This window comes from Lycorma delicatula, chromosome 8, assembly GCF_047948215.1.
Source record: "Lycorma delicatula isolate Av1 chromosome 8, ASM4794821v1, whole genome shotgun sequence".
NCBI classification, from domain to species: Eukaryota; Metazoa; Arthropoda; class Insecta; order Hemiptera; family Fulgoridae; genus Lycorma; species Lycorma delicatula.
In genome coordinates, this window is record NC_134462.1 from 132,392,922 (window position 1) to 132,417,166 (window position 24,245).

Here is a 24,245-nt window from a genome sequence, read left to right on the forward strand (position 1 = left end):
AGCTCATGTCTGCAGAGGGAAACCTTTATTCTAAATATTTTTTCGAACCCATTCCAATAATTTATTTGCTGAAATAAATTTTTTCTAGGTTAAAATTTCTGTTGACTCGGCTAGAGATCATGAATATAACTAAATTTTACCGATCAAAATAAAATTTCTATTTACTTATTTTATAGTAGTATCAGTTTTTGTCGTGCACCTTATTCAGGTAAAATATAAAGGTAATTTATTTTCTAAATCTTAAACAAATCGCTCAAAATACAATAAATTTAGACGTATGAGAATTCTTTAACATAACTAGTTTATTTAATTAATTTAATTCAATTTGAATACAAAAAAATCAACGGACGTGTAAATTATTATTTTTTTCTTACATTTGAATGTATTTTAAACAGCTTTAGCTGTTGTTGGCGAACTGTATTAAAAAAAATCATTTCATTATTAAATAAAAGTAAGTGGTCACTTTCCGTTGAAATTTACTGAGAAATGAATATGTTACCGAAATTAAAAAATGTCAATATTCTCCGTTCCATGTCGACACATATCAAATGTCGGTGAAAGATCGAAATATTTGCTTATTCGGACTTTCGCCGGAATATGTCGACACAGATAACCTCAGATAACACAGATAATCTCTCGTGGGGGTCGAAACGATAATTAGAAATTAGAATAAAAATCACCCGATATCAATTTCTAAGGTAAATAGATTTTGAGAAAGCCTTGTGAAAAAAGGAAGTTTAAATTTAAGCCAAACATAACCTATGCTCGCTAATCTCATCTAATTAACGTAAAATATATACAAAATATATATGTTATTCTCAAACATTGGAAACGATTAATCAAATTCATCGCATTCAGCAAACACTGATGGTGAAAGTTGAATAAAAGTATTTTTATAAAAAAAATTGGACTAAGAGCAAACCAACTTACCATTTATTTGTATCGTTATAGTTCATCCATGCAGTTAATATATTCTGTATATACTGATTGGCCCTTTCAATTTATAAAATGCTGAAAATTTGATTAAACTTTTTTATAAATACAATGTCTTCGAATAATCGCCTCCATATTGGAGAATAACATATATAACTTGTATATTTAACTTTAGATAGATGACGTTAGCGCGTAGGTTATGTTTGGCTTAAATTTAAACTTCTTTTTTTTACGAGGGTTTCAGGTAGTCTATTTATCTTAGTTGGTAATTGGTGATTTTTTATTTTTTATTTCCAGTTATCGTTTCGACCTCCACCAGAACTTATCTGTGTTTGTCAACATATACCGGTTAAGGTCCGAGCAAATATTTCGGTCTTTCATCGACGTACTTGGTATGTGCCGACATTCATCGGATAATATCCACTGGATGATATTGTGAGCGTATGTGTTCGAATGCGTGATTTTGACTTAGGTTATGTGAGTGAGGGGAAGACTGGTCGGTTAATGCGTATGCGGCGGCCGAGAGTTGGGGGTAGTCGGCGTTGATCTGTATATGTGTGTGGTATGAAGAGATTTCGGCTGTTTATATGTCATATTATTCAGTTTTATATTTTTCATATTTTATATAATCTTAAACCAATAAATTAATTACAATCCATTTCATTTCACGTCGACCATCCACATTTGCCAGATATCGGTCTTTCACGGTAACAAATATGTTGTTACACATCAGCATTCGGAACCAAATAAAATACGAATGAGATTTAGACTTACAAGTGACAATATATTCAATCTGGTCTCCCCAAAGATTTACTATACCACAACCGTCATTACTCTAAGAGAAAGCAACTGTTTCATCTAAAATTCTTCACACCGTTATGTCAATTCAATAATTAACACTTAGATATATTATGTAAATCGAACAAATTGATTTATTCATTTCCGCATAAAAAATGAAAACAAATTGCATTTTATAGAATATTTCTACTCGGCAGGTGAATTGTTAATTTTAAGAGTCGTTTTTCAGATATAACCTTGTCTAACATCGTATTAATCTTGGAAACATTTATTTCAAATAGAATTAAAATAGATCTGTTTTTTGAATTTAGATATTAAATTACAAATTACGTGCGTTCAGTCCTTGACATCTCTATAACAGTTTTAATGCTTTTCTATCTTCACGGTTGCATTATTATTACTACAATATTGATTTCAATAAATACACGCAACTGTATTAATATTGTCGATTCAAAGCAGGTAAATATAACATACTCGTATATAATCTAACTCAAGGACATTATTTTCGTATTTATTATAAAAAATTCCAACTATGTTCAAAACGATAAATGAAATTATTAGTTTTTAAAACTAATAATTATATTTTTTTTTTAATATGATAATAACCTCAAAATTCCTCTTCTAGCCGTCCGGATCCACCCACAGCGGAAAGAAAGCAGCCATCCACTGTGAGAAAGGATGTATTTGGGACAATAGAACAGTTAATATTTTTATATAAATGTTTATCAGATGACACAAGGCAGTATCTGAATTTACCGTCTGCTAAAAGGCCCCTGCCTTACACTGTAGACTTACCTGTACCGCATCCTCTAATACATCTAACTTTAGAAGATCAATTGAAACATGAGATAACCACTGAAGATCGACATGAGGAGGAAGATAATCCTACATCAAAAACAGAATCCTCTCCGCGTGAACCTCATATGATAACTCAAGAATTAAACAATCTTGTTTGGGATTTGATTTTGTAGACAAAATCCAAGCTTTTGGGAACTAGGCTAAAACGTTATTGACACTAAAGTGGGTTTTTTTTGTGCAAGTAATTGTCAGAAAAAGTTTCAAAATATATATTTTGAAGAAAATAATTTAATGTGCTTTCATGAATTCACTTCATCGTGAGCATAACTCAACAGAATAGAGACTCTTTTCGTTGATTATACGAAAACTAGTTTAAAGATTGTCCTTTTGCACATTGGCAACGAATTACCTTCTATGCCGTTAACTTATGGACTAACATGAAACAAATATATGACAATATGAAAATCCTTTTAGAAAAATTCAGTACAAGTACTGTTTGACTATAAATGTTATTGAGTTATTAATGAGTTTATAATTCGGCTACACTAAATGGTTTTGCATTTTGTGTTAACGGATCAGTAGGGATAAGACAAAACATTGTATCAGGAAGAAATGGATAAACTGTAAAGCGCTTAGGTCAGTATGAAAAATATTTTATATCTCTCACTAGTTAACTTGGAAATTATTCTTCTACCTCAACTCAATATAAAATTAGGTTTTTTCAAGAACTTTGTTAAGGCAATGGATAAAGATGATGCCGGATTTCATCATTTGAAAGAAAAAATAATTTCCTCTTGTTACTAAAAAACCGAGAAGGGATTTCTGTGGATCCTCAAATAAGAAACTTCGACTACGGATGGACAATTTGAAGAACTGTTAAGAAAAGCAGAAAACTCAGCCTGATAGTCATATATTGTAAAAAACATTTTAGAAAATTATAAATCTCTCAACTACCGTGACATTGTAGGTGAATTATTACACCATCTTGACCCCCACGTAGGGGAAGATCCGTGTTGTAACGATCCCGGTCGTCACACTATCCCCTCGATTCCTAGCCCTGATGAGTTTTACCGGAGGTCGTCTTTTAGACCCTCTAAACTTGATATCATATCACAGTCATCAGTTTGGCCTCTGTCAGGATGCCACCGATGCAAATACTTCGGCAAACATCTCCATCAGTGTATTTACAGAACTTACTATCGCCTTCGTATGGCCTTTTCCGACTACGACTGCTTAACATAACTTACAATCCTCAACTATCAAATTTACCGATTCGCGGAAGCGCGATCCCTGCGCCTTCCTCTAACATCGAAGGTGAATTATTACAATCATACAAACATACGGGATATAATATGTTCTTAAAAATTCATTTTTTTTTTTGGATTGACACCTAAATTTCTCTCCGGACAATCTCGGCGCTGTCAGTAAGGAGCACGGAGAACGCTTCCATCAGCAAATTTCAATCATGGAAAACAGATACCAGATACAGTGCAATGCAAGAATGGTTGCAGATCATTATTGGAGAATAAACAGAGAATTTCCAGATGCCAAAAGGTAAAAGGAAAATAATAACTACCTTATTTTAGGTATATTAAACAGTATTCTGCACGTAAATTCTTATATTTCTTCCAAAGTATTTCTACTTATCACAAAATGAAGTGGGTGACGGAGAAAAACTATTTATGTATTTGAATTCAGCGTGAAAATGTCTATTAGGATCACATATTTTTTTCCTTGTGATTTCATGAACTTTTGAAATACACCTTTTATTTTTAATATTAAAATCATTCTCAAAATGAAATACAAATTTTACAATGACACACCTTTAAAGACTTTTTTTATATACTATTTCTCCGTACATTTAATAGGGCTGTCTTTACTATTATTCAATGTGACATAATATGTAGTGATTACATTGAAGACGGTGAAATTTTTTGGCTGGGAAGATGTTCAATAAATTTTGTTGCATTATCACCCTTAAAATATAAATAATATCATAGATGTTTGTAAATAAAGATCCTACAATTTGCTGATGATATAGTAATTCTAGCTGAGAGTAAAAAGGATTTAGAAGAAACAATGAAAGAAACAATGTCGATCGCGGTCGCCACACCACCCCCTCCGTTCCTAGCCATGATGAGCTTTACCGAAGGTTGTTATTTAGACCCTCTAAACTTGATAGCACAACACAGTCATCAGTTTGGCTTCTATCAGGATGCTACAGATGTAAATGCTTCGGCAGACATTTCCATCAATGTATTTACACATCCTACTATCGCCTTCGTATGGCCTCTTCCGACCACGACCACCTACCATAACTTATAACCCTCTACTATCAAATTAACCGATTCGAGGAAGCGCGATCCCCGCGCCTTCCTCTAACAGCGAAGGTTTCATCACACAAAATATCTTCCTATATCTAACTTCAATTAGACTATGCAATCAGATCATTACTTGATTGAGTCTTTAAACACCAAAAATAGTATTCGCATACCACCAAAACGAGTGTTGATCGCAAAATCCTGACCTCCGACGGCTGATATTCTTAAAAATCAAGAAACAATTCACAAATTTAATAAGCTTCTAGTGAAAACATACCCTATCTCTCTCTGCTTTGTTCCGCTTCCGGGAGCAAGGTCAATGCCTACACCCTCCCACACTGCGGCTTCAGCACAGAGTTCTCCACACATCCATTCATAAGTCAAATAACCGGGGCTTGATGCCAAAACGTCTATCTTGGCGATAGGCGTCACCCAGACCGGTCTTTAGCCAACCGGGTAGCTATTCTATCTATACATCTATAACGGCCTCAGATCCCCCAGTCATCCTTCGAAGGTCTAAGACTCTAAGGAAGCCAGCAACTATGTTCCATTCCCTTTCGGTTTTCCAATTAACCTGCAGATCAAAACTACAATTGATTCTTTCAAGGCTACATTGGTACGTTCAGATTCCTACCTGGGGCAGACATATAACACATGGCGCACACCATCAGTGGCCTTACCCTCCGTACACAAGCCTGAATTAATCAAACTAAATCTGTCCAACCTATCTCGAAAAGCACCTATCTAATATATTTCTATATTATATATGTAGAAAATTTATATATAAGTAGTCGGTGATACAAAAGAAACATCTTGAGAAAGGGAGCTGAATCGATAGGATGTAGCTATCGATCACTTTGATCTTGACTGTCGATTCAGTACAAGTAGCTCAGGTGGCTGTTGAAGTGGATTTTAATATAACTAGGGTAAATTTAACTTCTAAAGTTTATGTACGCTAATCATCTGATCTAGTTGTAAATAACTGGTATTATTTATAATAATGGAAACTAATTCTCCGGGTTATAATGTAGAATAAAACTGCATATAAATGTATTTTTGTTTGCTAAAGAGTAAAATAACTAATAAAAGTACTGTCAATTTAAATACTTATACAATTATTAAAAAAAAGTGGTAAAATTAACACTTTACAACTTTTTTCTTTCTTTTTTAACCTCTGGGAGCACCGGTAGGTATTGATTCAGAGGATGAGATGAAATGACACTTTTGTAGCGTGTGAAAATTCCATGCGTGACCGGGATTCCAACCAAATGAAAAGCGAGACGCTACCACTCGCGTCACGGAGGCCGACGCGAGATTTTACAACTTAAGAGAATTTTATTTGTTCACATTTGATTTCAAACAACTCAGTTCCGTGAAGTAAATAAAAAATCTAATGTGTAAAGCACATGACTTCCTTGTACGCCTATCAAATTACATAAACACATTTTTAAAAGTGCATAAAATTTTATTTCACTAATAACTTAGATTATTTTTTTAAATTGTTATTATTGCATTATTATTTATTGTACAATTATTTTTACTGTCAGAGGTTAATAATTATTAATAAATCAATTTATTTAACTAAAAAAAAAAAGTCGTTAATTAAGTCGGATTCGAACCGATGTGCCTTCCCCTTGTAATATTTCATTAACTAAACTTTAATTTAGCTATAACTCTGGAACCAATCAAAATAAGTACCACTTATATATCGTTGAAAAGCTCTCAATGATGCATTATTACTGCTGTTAAGAAAAAGTTCAAAATCCAATTTTTTTGGATTTTGATTGCAATCAAAAGGGGAGATGCACCACAACTAGATGTTACAACAGTCCTAAATCTAAAATTTGAACATCCTACAGCTAATCGTTTTTAAGTTATGCGAGATACATACGTACGTACGTACATACAGACGTCACGCCGAAACTAGTCAAAATGGATATCTCCGTTGAAATCTGAAAACCGAAATGTTTCTGATCACAATACTTCCTTTTTCGTACAAGGAAGTAAAAGTGGAATAATATAATTCCTTAGAAATTATTTTAAAAGAAGTGTCGAAAGACATCGAATCTCGACAATCAAATAGGATAGGAAACAAACAGAATTCTACAACGATTGGGCGAAAGAGACGGTTAGAGAAAGGCGCGTCAAAAATACCAAACGAAGAAAGCAAATGAAGATAATGAAGCCAAGGGGCAAGTTTGGATATTCATAACCAATACAAAGCGTAAAATTTGATAAAAAATCTCCTTTAATTATGATTAAAAAGTAGAAAAAAAAATTTAAACATGCTTGTCTCAGCAAAAAGAATCCGTACAAATAAGTAAAAAATAATTTTGTTTTCATGAAAATTACTTTTAAAAAAATGTTCTATTTATGAATGACTAAAAAGAAACGCGTGGAGCGCGCTCGAATTATAAGTGGTTATATATAAAAGTATACCCCATGCTTTTCTTTTTAATCTTGCAAAAATAAAAAAAAAAATTGAAAGTAATTTAAAAGTAATCTCTGGAAAATAAAAGTAATTTTTACTTTTTTGAACGATTTGTTATTATATTGTTTTTGTTTTTTGTTTTTTTTGAAGAAAAGCATGTTTTAAAAAAATTATTTTTTTTGTTATGTACTATTCGTACAAGATTGTGATGAATGTTAAAGAGAACTTTTCAACTTTAAACAATTGATTTCTTCGGGGTAAAAAATTTACAAAAAAATACACCCAAATTTCAGAGATCTACTCGTTATTTTTCTAATCCATTATAAATATGTAAACAGCCCTTAATCTCAGAAAATGAGCACAGCATTACATTAGTTTTTATTAATCTATCTTTATCATACTTTTACGTAAAATCATCTATAACTATATTAAAAATATTTGTATTTATAATGCTTTTATTATTATACTCTTTTATGTTAACAGTGGAAAGAAATTTTTGTAAAATTAAGTATAATCGTTCATTTTACGAGAAAAACAAGATTTGTTAATTTTGTTTTAGAGGTCGAAAATTAGCAATGAAATTGTAATTTATAAACAATATTGTTATTCGTTAAACTAGTTCGTTTTTTTAATAATATTTTTAAACAAAATAAATAACAAATTTTTTAAACGTTAAATCCCAATTTTATAAAAAATAGTTAACGTACTTAAATTATGTAATAATGTATTCGCTTAAGAAGAATTGAGAGGAGAGTGGGAGAAGTGTTAGGAGAAGACCAATTTGGTTTTAGGAAAAGTATAGGGACAAGGGAAGCAATTTTAGGCCTCAGATTAATAGTAGAAAGAAAATTAAAGAAAAACAAACCAACATACTTGGCGTTTATAGACCTAGAAAATGCATTCGATAACGTAGACTGGAATAAAATGTTCAGCATTTTAAAAAAATTAGGGTTCAAATACAGAGATAGAAGAACAATTGCTAACATGTACCGGAACCAAACAGCAGCAGTAATAATCGAAGAACATAAGAAAGAAGCCGTAATAAGAAAGGGAGTCCGACAAGGATGTTCCCTATCTCCGTTACTTTTTAATCTTTACATGGAACTAGCAGTTAATGATGTTAAAGAACAATTTAGATTCGGAGTAACAGTACAAGGTGAAAAGATAAAGATGCTACGATTTGCTGATGATATAGTAATTCTAGCCGAGAATAAAAAGGATTTAGAAGAACAATGAACGGCATAGATGAAGTCCTACGCAAGAACTATCGCGTGAAAATAAACAAGAACAAAACAAAAGTAATGAAATGTAGTAGAAATAACAAAGATGGACCACTGAATGTGAAAATAGGAGGAGAAAAGATTACGGAGGTAGAAGAATTTTGTTATTTGGGAAGTAGAATTACTAAAGATGGACGAAGCAGGAGCGATATAAAATGCCGAATAGCACAAGCGAAACGAGCCTTCGGTAAGAAATATAATTTGTTTACATCAAAAATTAATTTAAATGTCAGGAAAAGATTTTTGAAAGTATATGTTTGGAGTGTCGCTTTATATGGAAGTGAAACTTGGACGATCGAAGTATCTGAGAAGAAAAGATTAGAAGCTTTTGAAATGCGGTGCTATAGGAGAATGTTAAAAATCCGACGGGTGGATAAAGTGACAGATGAAGAGGTATTGCGACAAATAGATGAAGAAAGAAGCATTTGGAAAAATATAGTTAAAAGAAGAGACAGACTTGTAGGCCACATACTAAGGCATCCTGAAATAGTCGCTTTAATATTGGAAGGACAGGTAGAAGGAAAAAATTGTGTAGGCAGGCCACGTTTGGAATATGTAAAACAAATTGTTAGGGATGTAGGATGTAGAGCGTATACTGAAATGAAACGACTAGCACTAGATAGGGAATCTTGGAGAGCTGCATCAAACCAGTCAAATGACTGAAGACAAAAAAAAAAAACTTTATCGCTTATTAGTTATAATTAATAACTCATTTAATTTGTAGTTATAATTATTTATTTTTAATATTTTTTTATAAATTGTAAGTCATTTCGACTAACGTAAAATTTTACTAAAGGAAACATTTATCCAACAATTTTTTTATTTATTTTTAAATAATTTTTTATATTTGAAAAACTTGGAGATGCGCCTTTTAATCGAGAAAATAATGTGTCTGAAATAAACAATATTCTGATATATTAACTCTTACTCTTAAAATTAAGAGTTAAAATTATTTTTTTCTATCATCATTTTGTTCCGATGCTGCTTGCTAGGAAAGATAGGTTTTTACTGTTCACATGATTCAAGGTCGCTGGATTATTACAGAAAAAGTTTCAAGGAAAAGATTAAACGTAATACTTTTTTAAAGATTAAGAAAATTTAATTTATGATACTCTTTTATTATTACTTTTTTAGTCGTTATGAAGAAACATGAGAAAATTTATGTATATACGAGTATATATGTAAATTGTTTGGTTTAAAATCGTATCACTTTTCCGATCTAGTTTGTGTTTTTTGTTTCTAATTAAAGTTGAACTTCTTAAATTTATGTTAATTTTAATAGACTTAATTCACATCAATTTTCTGAGTTAAATTTCCAACAAAGTTAACTAGAAATTTTTATTCGTTTATCGGTAAATTAACAAAGTTATTTTATTACAAATCTAAAAAAGGATATTTTCCATCAAAAGTTTTTCATGTTTTACCCCGTTTTTCTTAAAATCTAAGTGAGACAGAGGTCTGGTTCCGTTTTTATTCAATTTTTTACATCAAAAACCATAAAGAAACAACAAATTTACCCCTCGATTTGTACCCGAAGAATTTTAGTACGGTTTAATTTCAGAGGAAACAGAAAACAGGGCTAAATATTTCGCGACCCGATACTCGGTAACGAAGCGTTTTCTGACATGTTTATATGTACATTTTTATTATTTTTGGCTATAGAAGAATCATCTCGCAACAGATTGCCGTGGAATTTGGAATCACGCTGTATATTTCTGCAACAAGGACGTAATCTAGCAGGAAGATTTCTCTGTTTATTCTTTGAATTTCACAACATTTTTTTATTAAAAATAAATTTATACCTTAACTATAAACTTTAGAATATTTATTAGAAAACTTATAAGAGAGATTAGAAAGAAAACTTCTCGCTTTAAATTAGCAATAAGATCATTAACATGCATATTCATTAGAAAAAAAAACTATTTTTATTTATACGTGCATTAAACAAAGTGAAACTACTGTTACATTTTTTTTCCATCGTACGTCTTCTCGTAAGGTTAGAAGTAGTGATAAATAACGGAGCGTAACGCAGCACTGTTATGATCCTACTCTCAACTAAACGTAATCCTTGTGAAAATATTTACCGTTATATAATTAGCGTTATTATTTAAAGGTTATGTTTTTATTATAGAATTTTCATTTAAGATTTTATATCATTTATTTTATAGAGAAATCTTAAATTACGAAAGAGAATTTTGAAAAATATTTCATATTATATATGACAAGACTCTTATGAAAACGTCTAATAAATAAATGTAAAATTTAATTTTCTTCTTTTCTTTGACCATATTATCCCTTTTTCATAGCATTTTTGGATTTTGGATAAAACTGCAGTCCAGCAGTTAAGCAAACCAGCAGTCCACTTTTTTTTTATACACAATGAAGGAACCGATTTTTATGAAATTTCCAGAATAAATTTTAAATTATGATTTCAATCTAAGAAAAATTTTGTTAAAATATTCATAAAAAATTCCTTCCCTTTTGTGGCATCTACATACTCGTTTAGGTAGTGTTATATAATTTGTTTGTTATATAATTTAAAAGGGAAGTAAAATTACTAAAGATGGACGAAGCAGGAGCGATATAAAATGCCGAATAGCACAAGCTAAACGAGCCTTCAGTAAGAAATATAATTTGTTTACATCAAAAATTAATTTAAATGTCAGGAAAAGATTTTTGAAAGTGTATGTTTGGAGTGTCGCTTTATATGGAAGTGAAACTTGGACGATCGGAGTATATGAGAAGAAAAGATTAGAAGCTTTTGAAATGTGCTGCTATAGGAGAATGTTAAAAATCAGATGGGTGGATAAAGTGACAAATGAAGAGGTATTGCGGCAAATAGATGAAGAAAGAAGCATTTGGAAAAATATAGTTAAAAGAAGAGGCAGACTTATAGGCCACATACTAAGGCATCCTGGAATAGTCGCTTTAATATTGGAAGGACAGGTAGAAGGGAAAAATTGTGTAGGCAGGCCACGTTTGGAGTATGTAAAACAAATTGTTGGGGATGTAGGATGTAGAGGGTATACTGAAATGAAACGACTAGCACTAGATAGGGAATCTTGGAGAGCTGCATCAAAAAAAATATATAATTTATTTATTTTTTGTTCAAGATTGTGCGTACAAAACATGTTAAGTTTGTGCAAACTTTAGACCACTACAACATCAAACATTGAATTTAGAAAATTTTATTTAAAAACTAACCAATATATCAATTAGCCAATTTTAAATACTATTTTATTTAAAAAAATCCTATTTTAAAGATGATAGAGGTAGCATCACCACCTCTCTGTCAACTTGTCATACTTGCCAGAAGGGGCGTCAGCGACGTCCTTCGATATATAAATTTGTAATCTATTATTTGCGTGTATGTCTTGTTTTTATTAAGGTATCCAGGGTTACTGAATTTTATTCTAAAAGCAAACATAATCTGAGACGAAGAATAGATGTAAATTATATGTTGAAGTCAACAAAATTAGAGTAGAAAGACAAATAGGAATATTAGGCGCAGAATAGAAAAAAATAAAGAACTGCATCAAACTAGATAAACGATTAGACAAATACTGAACATATAAATAACGAAAACTTTATCACGCCTTGCTGCCGTGTAAATAATGTAAAGGTGAAGGTTAAAGAGCCTCTTAAAATATTTAATTAACTATAGTTCAAATTATTTATCTACTTCGTATCATGTTAAAATTCTTCGTTTTAAAAGGTTTTTCATCATTCATTTAATATATTCTAAAGTTAAAATACAGTTTTGCTTTGTTTTTGAAAATTTTTTCTGTCTTTATCAATATAAAAATATGCGTACAAATATTTTAATTGGGAATCTTACATTAATTGATATATAAAAATGACAAATCATACCAGCAATCGAACCCGAAATTAACTAATTTTCGAAGCCAGTATACTGATGATAATTATACCACTGGTCATACGTGTAAGCTATATAAGAAATATATTAAAAAAGAAGATAGAAGTGTGAGAAAAAGATTTCATAATATTGTAAAAACTTAATTTTATAAATTTCAATGGGTGTTGAAATTTTAAGGGTTGTAAAAAAAATTACAAAAAAAAGTGATTTTACCTGTACTGTTTGCCGAATTTGGAAAGATGTCACCTCTCGTTAAACCATTAAATTTATTTTGATTTCGAATACTGATCAGGGTAGGAATTTTTTTCATACGTTACAAACTAAAATCCATTTTATATTCCCACCACAAGGAAACAAAATCAAATTTTTTAAATGACATTATGAAAATCTTTCAATATTTTATCGATTTTCCTATTTTAATTCATAATTTTCTAACCTGTATCAAAATAAAAATTTAGGAAAAAGATTAGTTTACTAGAAGAATTGTCGAAGTAATATAATAAGTCGAGGGGTGTCACTAGCGCTCCTTCTGGAAGTGTAACAACTTAACAGAGAGGCGGCGATACAACCTACCTCTATAATCTTTAAAATAGGGCTTTACGACACCTTCCGCACCTTCAAATTAATTTTATTAAACAAATAAGAATAATTTTGGATATATGAATTGGGTTTAAGAATTCTAAAGAAAAGTCTAATCTTACACGCAAAACAGTTTTTCGATAAGCATTCTTGTTTTTTTATTGGAGCGCATCAAAGTCCCACAATAATTACTCTCCCTCTCTTTTCCTGTTAAGCTCTCAGAACTACCGTAAAGTATTACTTCTGAGAATGAATGAGGAAAATATGTATGAATGTAAATGAAATGTAGTCTTGTACAGTCTCAGGTCGACCATTCCTGAGATGTGTGGTTAATTTAAACCCAACCACCAAAAACACCAGTATCCACGATCTAGTATTCAGATTCGTATAAAAATAACTGACTTTACTAGGTTTTGAACCTTAGAACTCTAGGCTGATTTGCGATGACGAGTTAACCATCAGACCTGCCCGGTGGGCTATAGTAACAACTCTAAAAATATTCAGACTTATGAGAAATCCGACTGATCATCAGCTGATCAGATGAAAGAAGAAATAAAAAGTTAACTCGTCTATTAATATAACATAAAACAGGCAAATCTAAGTTAACCTATACCTATAGTATAGTTATGTATAGTATAGTTAAGTTATACCTATATTTCCATAGAATTTATGTAAATAAAACGTCCATACAACAACATACGGTATTTAGCCATGTTTCTAAGGTCGAGTATGTTTTACCTCAAACTATGATGGTGCACAAAATGCAGTGACTTATTTGCAATTCACTTTCAAATACATCATTATGATAAAAATGAAATCAAAGCACACCCTGTGTAATATTTTTCATGATTTATTTAATATTTATATTGAACAGTGTTCACGCATACAACCACGCTTTTTCAAAACAGAAATTTGTCTCCGAATTTATTTTCAAAATAAATGATTATATATCTTTTTTATAAAAAAGGTTATTTATGAGCAAGTATGACTTTATGGTCCGCATTACTTTGTGGATTAAACTTTCATCAGATAATTTTCTTACAACATAAATTTTCTTTTATATTTCAATGTAAGGCATTTTTTTCTACGTACAACTCTATGTCTAAACATATTTATGTTGAGCTAATGTTTTATGCAAACTATTTATTTACTAGATCACAAGAAAGAGAAGTGATGAACAAGATGTATCACAACTTATTTTTTAATAATAATATTGTTAATAGTGTTTCGTATCATACTTAATTCATCCTACAGAATTCGTTGTACGATAAAAGCAATATGTTTCATACTAGAGTGGGATTCCTGTAGAAACAATCTGGTGTGGACACCACATAACTTCCTCGTACACCTATTAAATTATATATACACATTTTTTAAAATGAAAAGTACATAAAATTTTATTTCATTAATAACTTCTGATTTTTTTTATAGTTACTATTGAATTATTATTTATCGTAAAACTATTTTAACAATCAGAAGTTAATTATTAATAAATCAATATATTTAAATTAAAAAAAAAAAATTAAAAAAAGGAGATGGTCTGATTCGAACCGATATGCCTTCCCCTTGTAAGGTCCAAATATTTCATTAATTAAAATTTTATTTGGCTATAATTCTGGAGCTAATGGAAATAAGTACCACTTATTATATATTGTTGAAAAGCTCTCAATGAGGGCTTATTAATGCAGTTATGAAAGAGTCCAAAATCCATAATTTTCGGCTTTTTTGGAGACTTTTGGTTCAGTCGATTGAATCAAAAGGAGAAGTGCGCAACTAGATGTTACAAGAGTCCTAAATCCAAACTATCAACATTCTACGGCTAATCGTTTTTAAATTATGCGAGATACATACGTACAGACATCGCTCCGAAACTGGTCAAAATGGATATTTCCGTAGAAATCTGAAAACCGAAATTTTTCGCGATCATATTTCCTTTACTTCGTACAAGAAAGTAAAAATAAAATCGACCAAGTAACCCGTATCGTTACTCGATTTATTTTCAATCGAAAACAAACGGGACTTTGCCAGAACTTGTCCGATCCGCCGAAAAAGATTGAAGCATCTAAAAAATGTAACTATACCTAATTAGGCCATCAGTTTTTTAAATGAATTATTACTTTTCACTATTATCTTTTCATTTGAATAGTTTAAATTTCATATGATGGTGAAATAAAAATGAAACTTTGTAAAAGGGAAATTATCATTGAATGAAGCTTGACAGAATGTGTCAAAGCTTCAATACATAATAATTTCATACATAATTGGATTAGATGAGTTCTCCCATTACCACTGCTACAGTGTATTTTTCAAGATTGAAACTCTACATTAAAAATGTAATCACGGAAGAAATTATTTTTACTCAGATAATTTAGGCTGTTCGGTGTACTGTGCAATTTAAACTGAGCTGGAGAGACCTGAATTTAAAGAAAGGAAAAATATTGGTCCAAACGAGTATACACGAACTTTCATGCAATCTGAAGTTAGTAAAGGTGACAAAATCGGTGTCAGCTCGGAGTAAATCCCATATATTACAATGATTTGAATCTAATTCTTCCCGTATGTATAAGTTACATTGGTAAATGAAAATATAAAATATATACAAGAATTCTAAAGATCTACTATAGTGTGTTTTTGATTGAAAATAAATCGAATAACGATATGAGTTACTTGATCGATTACATTTTTACTTCCTTGTAAGAAGTAAAGGAATTATTGTGATCGCAAAAATTTTCGGTTTTCAGATTTCTACGGAAATATCCATTTTGACCATCCGTGAATCCATTTTGATTAGTTTCGGCGTGATGTCTGTACGTATTTATCTCGCATAACTCAAAAACGATTAACCATAGAATGTTGAAATTTTGGATTTCGGACTCTTGTAACATGTAGTTGCGTACATTCCCTTTTGATTGCAATCGAGTCAACCAAAAGTGTTAAAAAAAGCTGAAAACCCAAAACAATTTGGATTTTGGACTCTTTCATAACTGCATTAATAAGCCCTCGTTGAGAGCTTTTCAACGATATATCATAAGTGGTACTTATTTCCATCGGCTTTAATTAATGAAATACTTTGACTTACAAGGGAAGGCATATCTTCTTTTTTTTTTAATTTAAATATATTGATTTATTAATAATTATTAATCTCTGATTGTTAAAATAGTTTTACGATAAATAATAATTCAATAATAACAACAAAAAAAAAACACGAAAAATATCAGAGGTTAATGAAATAAAATTTATTTACTTTTCATTAAAAAAAAAAATGTGTATATGTAACTTAATAGGCGTACAAGTGTCGTGGGATGTTCACATCAGATTTTTTATATTTATAAATAATTTTTTTTTACGATTTACTGCTTAATAACAATGGCTTTTTAACACCACGAAATAAAGCTCTTAAAATTTATACAACGCTTTATTTCAAATATTTTGCTTAGTTTTTGCGATTTTTAACATTTTATTTTTTATCTCGACTTAATTATTCTTGTGATAGAAGTAACTTTTTAGCCTTATTTATTTTTTTTTTGTATTATTAATAATTAGTTTTTTCTACTTTTTTATGTTTTTTAATTTTAAAAAAATCTGATCTTTATCTAACAGTTCACTTTAACATTGTTGTATAATAAATCAATAAATACTGAAATTGAGTTTCAATTAAAAATAATAAAAACAAAAATAAGAATATTTATAATCATTACTACAAAAATAATATATTGAATAATCAATAATACTTAAATAAATAAAATATAAATAATGGCTTACCCCACTTCCAGTTTCTGGTGCTATAGTCGACATATTTGAAAAAATTCTTCTCAAAAAAGAAACCATATAAATTTATTAAATGTTACCTTAACCAGTTTGTCCTATGAATCGCCGGACATTGCAACTAATCCAGCACGATGCAGCGTTGTTTTATACAATATAATGAAATACAATAAAAATAGTATACAATACGCTTTACTATACTATACTTTACGAAACCGTGATCAATCAACAATAACACGTGACTAAAGTTAACCAATGAACGACAAGTACCTTGTAACGGAACGGCACGCAAGAAAATCGATCCGTAGAATAATAAATAAAAGAAAGGTTTTATTAGACAGTGATTTTTCTGCAGTCTATTTTATTCACTTTTCAATAAGGTAAATATAATTTATGTCAAAGCATAGAATGTGTGACTCTTAAAGTTATTAACATTTTTTTAATAAAAGAAAATAATACACTTTCAGCAAATAACACTTTAAAAATCGTATCCACTTGTTTTTCTTTTTCTTATTACAAGTTTGAGAAAACTTTCACGTGTGTTTTGTCAGCTAAGTATACACTGTACACTCGCTAAGTTAGAAAGTAAATCGAAGAAATGTATTCGTATAAAAATATTTTTTATAAAATTTTATTTACATTTTAATATCACTATGTTAATAATTTTTTTTTTTGTCTTCAGTCATTTGACTGGTTTGATGCAGCTCTCCAAGATTCCCTATCTAGTGCTAGTCGTTTCATTTCGGGATACCTCCTACATCCTTAACAATTTGTTTTACATATTCCAAACGTTGCCTGCCTACACAATTTTTTCCTTCTACCTGTCCTTCCAATATTAAAGCGACTATTCCAGGATGCCTTAGTATGTGGCCTATAAGTCTGTCTCTTCTTTTAACTATATTTTTCCAAATGCTTCTTTCTTCATCTATTTGCCGCAATACCTCTTCATTTGTCACTTTATCCACCCATCTTATTTTTAACATTCTCCTATAGCACCGCATTTCAAAAGCTTCTAATCTTTTCTTCTCAGATACTCCGATCGTCCAAGTTTCACTTCCATATAAAGCGACACTCCAAACATATACTTTCAAAAATATTTTCCTGACATTTAAATTAATTTTTGATGTAAACAAATTATATTTCTTACTGAAGGCTCGTTTCGCTTGTGCTATTCGGCATGTTAATAATGATAAATAATAATTAATTGTAACCTGCCTAAAAAAAATTTCATTTAAAAACGAATAATTTTATATTATTTTCCATTTATTTATTGTTCTTATAGTGAATAAAATAATGGAATCGAACAATCTACTTCTTGTTTCTACATAAATTTTTGTACTTAGTTTTAATCTTTAATGATTGGTATTACCGTTTCACTAATTACCACATTTTTCTGAACACGTTTTTAAATTACTAATGAACTTATAATTCCATATTTATAGTTACTGTAGATTTTTAATCGAATTAAAAATTAATAGAGAGGTTTACAATTTACCCAGTACGTTTTTGCTATGAATCTTTATTAATCAAAGGCAAAGTAATTCTATTCTTTTTTTAGCGTATCGCGAAAGGTTCCCCGAGTACTGTACAGTAAATATCATCCAGTTTAGTTAACGGAAGATTTTTTTTTTTTTTTTATGAAATATTACATGACCCCGGAACAATTTAAAGATATTACTTTCCCGTGTAGATATCGCTTTAGCAGAGCTGTATTTCTAGAAGGGAAAGTATTGTAATCGGTCAAATTTGAACGTATGCGGTTTTCACCGAACGTTTTGACGACTAAGGAATCCAAAAAACCGGTTTTTAAATCACCTTATATTTCCAGAACTACTGAAAACTACCGATTTTGACCAAACTTGATCAGATTAACTTTAGCTCGAATATCCTACATGATTGTGCGGCTTGGAATTCAGCCTCCGTCAAGTAGACTGACCAGCAGGAGACCGTCTTCAGCATAAGCCACGATGAGAGGCCACTCGGTGAGGAACCTCAGCCGAAGAAGTGAATCTAACTCCACGACTCACAATAACTGACCGTCAAGTTCAATGCGTGCAATGTAAGCATCCTACGCATTTAATTGCAAAATTTGAACAACCTAAAGATATCCAAATTTTAATACATTATGGCAGCCCCCTTGCAGCATGCTCTCAATACTTACTATTTACTGAGAAATTTTGGTCCTTCCGAAGACATCTGCAGTTAACAGACAAAGGGAAAGCACACTACCACCAGATGTATAAAAAGTTTACCTCGAGCCCAAATTGGGAGCACAACGATAAACATCTATTTATTGTTTGGTCCTTACACGAAGTGATATAAGTAAACAACCTGGCCTCAGATTAGAAGCCACAAAAAGGTTCATAACTCACATGAAAGACAACAAGGTGACGCTCCGCTTGGCGCCTACCTATCTTGAACAGTTGACAATCAAACTTGAAGGCCGCCTTAGCCATTTCAGTATTCCACTCCCGTATGAACGACAATAACTCTTCCTCAAATAAACGTCCATCTATATCATACACGATGACATTAGGACGCCGATTCTTTCATGTCGGTTTTACTTACAACGAGGTTGTCAGAAATAAATTTATGTCTACATCGTCGGCAACGACAACTGGCTTCCTCTTTTCCGTATATTTCGAAATCTCAAGTTAGGTGTCTGCGAATTACCATAATTAGGATTACATTCTCGCACAGATTGAACACACACAAATACACACACACACACGCACACACACACACACACACACACACACACACACACACACACACACACACACACACACACACACACACACACACACACAAAGATTGAACACACATTTCACAGATTAAACTTTTTTTGTCAGTTATTGTGAGTGGAGGATTTTGATTCACTTCTGCGGCATAGGTTTCTCATCGGGAGTCGCATCATGGCATATGCTGACGATGGCCTCCTAATAGCCGAGCGAGGCTCGTAGAGGGAGGTTGATTCGAAGCCGCACAAGCCTGCAGGATACTTGAAGATGATGTTTAGATCAAAGAAAGCAACGATGATGTTCTCCAAAGGCCGTTTGACTGCGAGGAGACGAGTCGGCGTATCGATGTTTCGAACACGAAAAATAATCAAAGTACTAACAGAGACAATTATAATGGGGATCAGTTTTTTTCCGACTTCCCGTTCGTCCCAGACTAAAACCGCCCCGGATCTCCACCGACCCAAGCCTCTGCTATGTCCTGACCCCAAATACAAAAAACCCAAAATAATTTCCACCCCAAAAAAAATCTTCCCCGGGCCAAATGCTTCCGTTTCTAACCGTTTCACATTTTTTTTTATGTGGAAGATGTCGTGTCCAGTGCTAGAAATGTCAGAAATGGCGTGCAACGCCTATAAAAGATAAGACTTTACCATAGAGTTGATTTTTATTGTGTTATGTTTTACAACCTCGATGTAAGTAAAAGCGACGTGAAAGAATCAGCGTCCTTATCTTTCTTTATCATCTGATCCTAAATCCAAAAATTCCCCCTCAACAAAATCTTCTGTAAAGAAAAACTTTGGTTGTCTAAAACATCTAACTGTATAGAATTATCTTATAAAACCAAATTTTAAATAAAGTGATTCATTCACAAGAATTTGATTTTTTGAAATTTCTGCCTTTTTAAAAAACATCTATTATGATGATTTGATTTATGCGTACTTACAAATTTACAGTCCTTTTTGGAAATGGCTGACCCAGGTATAATTTTTCATTAATAATCGCAAGTACTGTACCAACTTCAAAATTATAATTTTCACAGTTTATAGAGGGATTTTAATGCTTGAAAATTTCCAGAGATATATTGTCTCCATCAACCTTATACACCTTACACAGCTTCTTTTGCACATCAGGCATTTTTTAGAGGAGACTTTTTAAAAATTAATTTTAATTGAGAGTAACCAGACAAAGATGATGTTATGTTTATTTTATTTTTAGTTTCCAAATACAGGCACTGTATTAAGATTGGCTTATCTGAGACAAATATATTAATGGCTAAACAATTATTCAATTTATAGATTGTAAGGCAATTAAAACTAGGGAAAATTTTTCAAACATTTCACTACTTCCTTATCTAAAATGAAAATGAATAAAAGATATTGCATCAATAAAGATTACAATAGTTTTAATTTTTTTTATTTCATATCAATTTCTAAGAAAAATTAAAATAAAACCTGCTCAAATTTACTTAAATATTATCATAGGAAAATAAATAGAACCAAACAACTGTAGTGTCGAGTCGATCAGAGAATATTGTTTGACATTAGTAATTAAATTTTTATTTTAAGTTATATTGGCTCACCTCAAATTTTATAACTTGGCAATTGATATTGCCCGTTATCAGTTGGGGGTCATTCCTGAAACAGTACCATTAATTGAATACCAAATTCTAAAGACAAAATTAATCTGGAAAAAACGTATACTTTTAACTGGATTTGAACCACATCCACAAAAAATTATAACATTCATTATAAAATGATGTTAACCAATCAACCGATGTGTACATTATTAATAATAGATTTAATTTTTTCTGCTTCAAAAAAAGAAAAAAAATAATAAGGTAACAATCATATTAAGTTTCTCACTACAAAAATATTACTTGGTTTTAGTTGACTTATTTTTACATAAAAAGAGAAAGCGTAAAATAATACGTTTTACCCTCTAGCCTTCATGCTCTAATGAACCTATAATTTATAAAACTGTTTGTTATAAACAGACTACTTTTACAAACATACATTGTTACTCAAAACTCAAACTACGTAATTTTAACTTGTAAATAATACTAATGCAGTCAAACCCATTGTTAGTGATAAGTCTGAATAATAAATAAATTGTTATATTCAAGGGAAAATTACAACTAAAAAGTAAAAAATTATATATATATAATAAAAGTATAAAAATAAAAATACTGAAATAATGATAATTTTGTACAAGTGCTGCTATCTGTTGCAGTTTTTTTAGAACATCTTCCTCAAATACTTTTTGATAGTTTATCATTGACATTTCATTTGTATTTATATATATATATATATAATATTCTTTTGATGTATTTAATTTTATGTCATCTTTATTTAATTTCTAACATTTCTAAATTTGTGTTAATATCACAAATAGATTGTTTATTAAATGAGCTTCCACATTATATAAACCTAATGTATTATTTTTGTAATTTCTATAATTTTCAGGAAATCTAGTTAGTTTAATCACCCTTGGTTTCATAAAATTAACGCTTATACAAATATGATTAATAATAAAGAAAATTTAAATGGTAAAATAAACATCATAAAACATATATCGGTAGAAAATGGATATGATACTAATTTATTTAATAATATTTATGAAAAACAACTATCTGAATACAATAACTACCTTACAACCAATAAGACGCAAAAGATTGAAAAAGATATTCATAGAATATTTTAACACTAATAATATTATTGAATACATTACTAAAACTTACAATAAAGAAATATTTAAAAGAGCATAAAAACTTAATGACCACATAATAAAATATTTAAAAAACAAAAATAATAATAAAATAAACAATCTGTGTGGAATTTATAAAAGTAAATGTAATGATTGTGGTGCTGTTTATATAGGAAAAACAAATAGATCCTTTAAAATTAGATTTCTTGAACATTATAGAAATTATAAAAATGATAAATTAAGTTTATCTAATGTGGAAGACCATATAATAAACAATAAATTTCAATTTGATAAACCATCAGTGTTTGAGGGATATGTTCTTATAAAAACTGCAACAGATAGCAGCACTTGTGTAAATTAATATGCAATTATCATTATTTTTGGGTATTTATTTTTATATTTTTATTATGTAATAACAGTATTATTTCAATCATGACTGAGGATGTGGGATCCTGCAAAGTACTTCATGAACAATTAAGGTAAGATATGTATTATTTCTCAATATGCCGTACTAGGTGGTTTATTTAATAGAATTTAAATATAAATGAGTATATATATATATATATATATATATATATATAAACTTAAATGTAGTTTATTTAAGTTTATAAGTTTAGTTTCCTCTTGATTGGGTAGAATTAAATACAATAACAAGACATATTTCACTAAAAATATTATCTATATTAATCTCTTGGGTTAACTAGTCAGTTATATAAATTTATAAATTAAATATACAACGTTTCACTTAGAATTCTCTAAGCTTCCTCAGGTGACAATACACATTCATACATACATCATACAAAATTTTCTTTTTCTTAGAGGTAAGAGAATTTTGTAAGATGTGTGAATGAATGTGCATTGTCACCTGAGGAAGCTTAGAGAATTCTAAGTGAAACATAGTGTATTTAATTTATAAGTTTGTGTAGGTGATTGGTTAACCTAAGAAATTAGCAAAGCTAATATGTTTTAGTAAAATATGTGTTTTTATTATATATATATATATATGAGTTTAAAATTAACTCTTTAATTCTTGGAAGAAAATAATTTTTTGTAGGATATATTTAAGCTGGCCATTGTAAAATTATTTATCAGTAATGTGCTTTACCCATCCGGGTAAAAGTTACTTCATCTGAGTATATGTAGATGGTATTGGTGCATTTGCCAAGACCAATTTTGAGTATTCCTCTGGATAGGGTTGTGCTTGTCTCATACTACTCTTTCTTTGAAAGTACAGAGTCCTTCCTTCCCAACTACCCTTTGTCTTTAATCCCTTCTTCCCTGTTATTGGTTCTTTGGGTATAGCCTAAAAACCATCTCTAATAAAATTAAAAATGAATCCCTTATCTCTATATGTCTTCTGAATCTGTTATAAAGGTTGAAATTTATTACAAATCATAATTCCATCATTCCATGAGGACATAATTTGGGTTTTGCTTTCAAATCATACTTATAAAAGCTAGCAGCATGGGTTTCCTGATTCTTGTGAACATTCCTAAAAAGTTGAAAAAAATGAAATTTCAGCAAGGTTTCTACAAAATGAAATTTTATGACAAACTATTTTGAGATTTCTTTTAAGACCTCTTTAAGAAGATGAAACTGAACAAAGGGATTTCTTATTTCCAGTTTATAATTCAAAAGAGAAGGAAAAGAAGAATTTTGTAAATATAAAACAAAATTTGTAGTAAAAGAGTACACTGATCAACCAATGAATCAATGAGACTATGAACATCAATTTCCTTTTAATTTGATATGAGCAGAGATGGATCCTAGAGGTGATAATAGGAATGATTGTTGTATCTCTTTCATGGCATTTAAAGAATAGCCTATATTTGAATGTTTTTAAGTTATTTTCAATATATCTAACTGTATGTTTAAAATTTATATAAAATTGAAAGATAGAGATCATATTGAAAGTATTTATGTATGTATTTTTACTAATTGCTGATGTTTATGAATGTACGAGAGTTTATATAAATATGTGCTTAACAAGGTTTGACCATCTGTTTCCCAAGGTGACCT

General features: G+C 30.4%; 1 protein-coding gene across 3 annotated transcripts in view; it reads right to left on the reverse strand.

Annotated features, from left to right (window-relative positions):
- Positions 1 to 16,938, reverse strand: part of NijC (Ninjurin C) — a 71,347-nt gene extending 54,409 nt beyond the window's left edge. For 2 of the 3 annotated variants that reach the window (XM_075372792.1, XM_075372791.1), the window contains exon 1: positions 16,780 to 16,938. In XM_075372792.1, the coding sequence (XP_075228907.1) occupies positions 16,780 to 16,845 (66 nt within the window). In that variant the 5' untranslated portion in view covers positions 16,846 to 16,938. The remainder of the gene's footprint in view (positions 1 to 16,779) is intronic. The other variant, XM_075372789.1, reaches the window with a different exon arrangement.
- Positions 16,939 to 24,245: the final 7,307 nt, after the last annotated feature.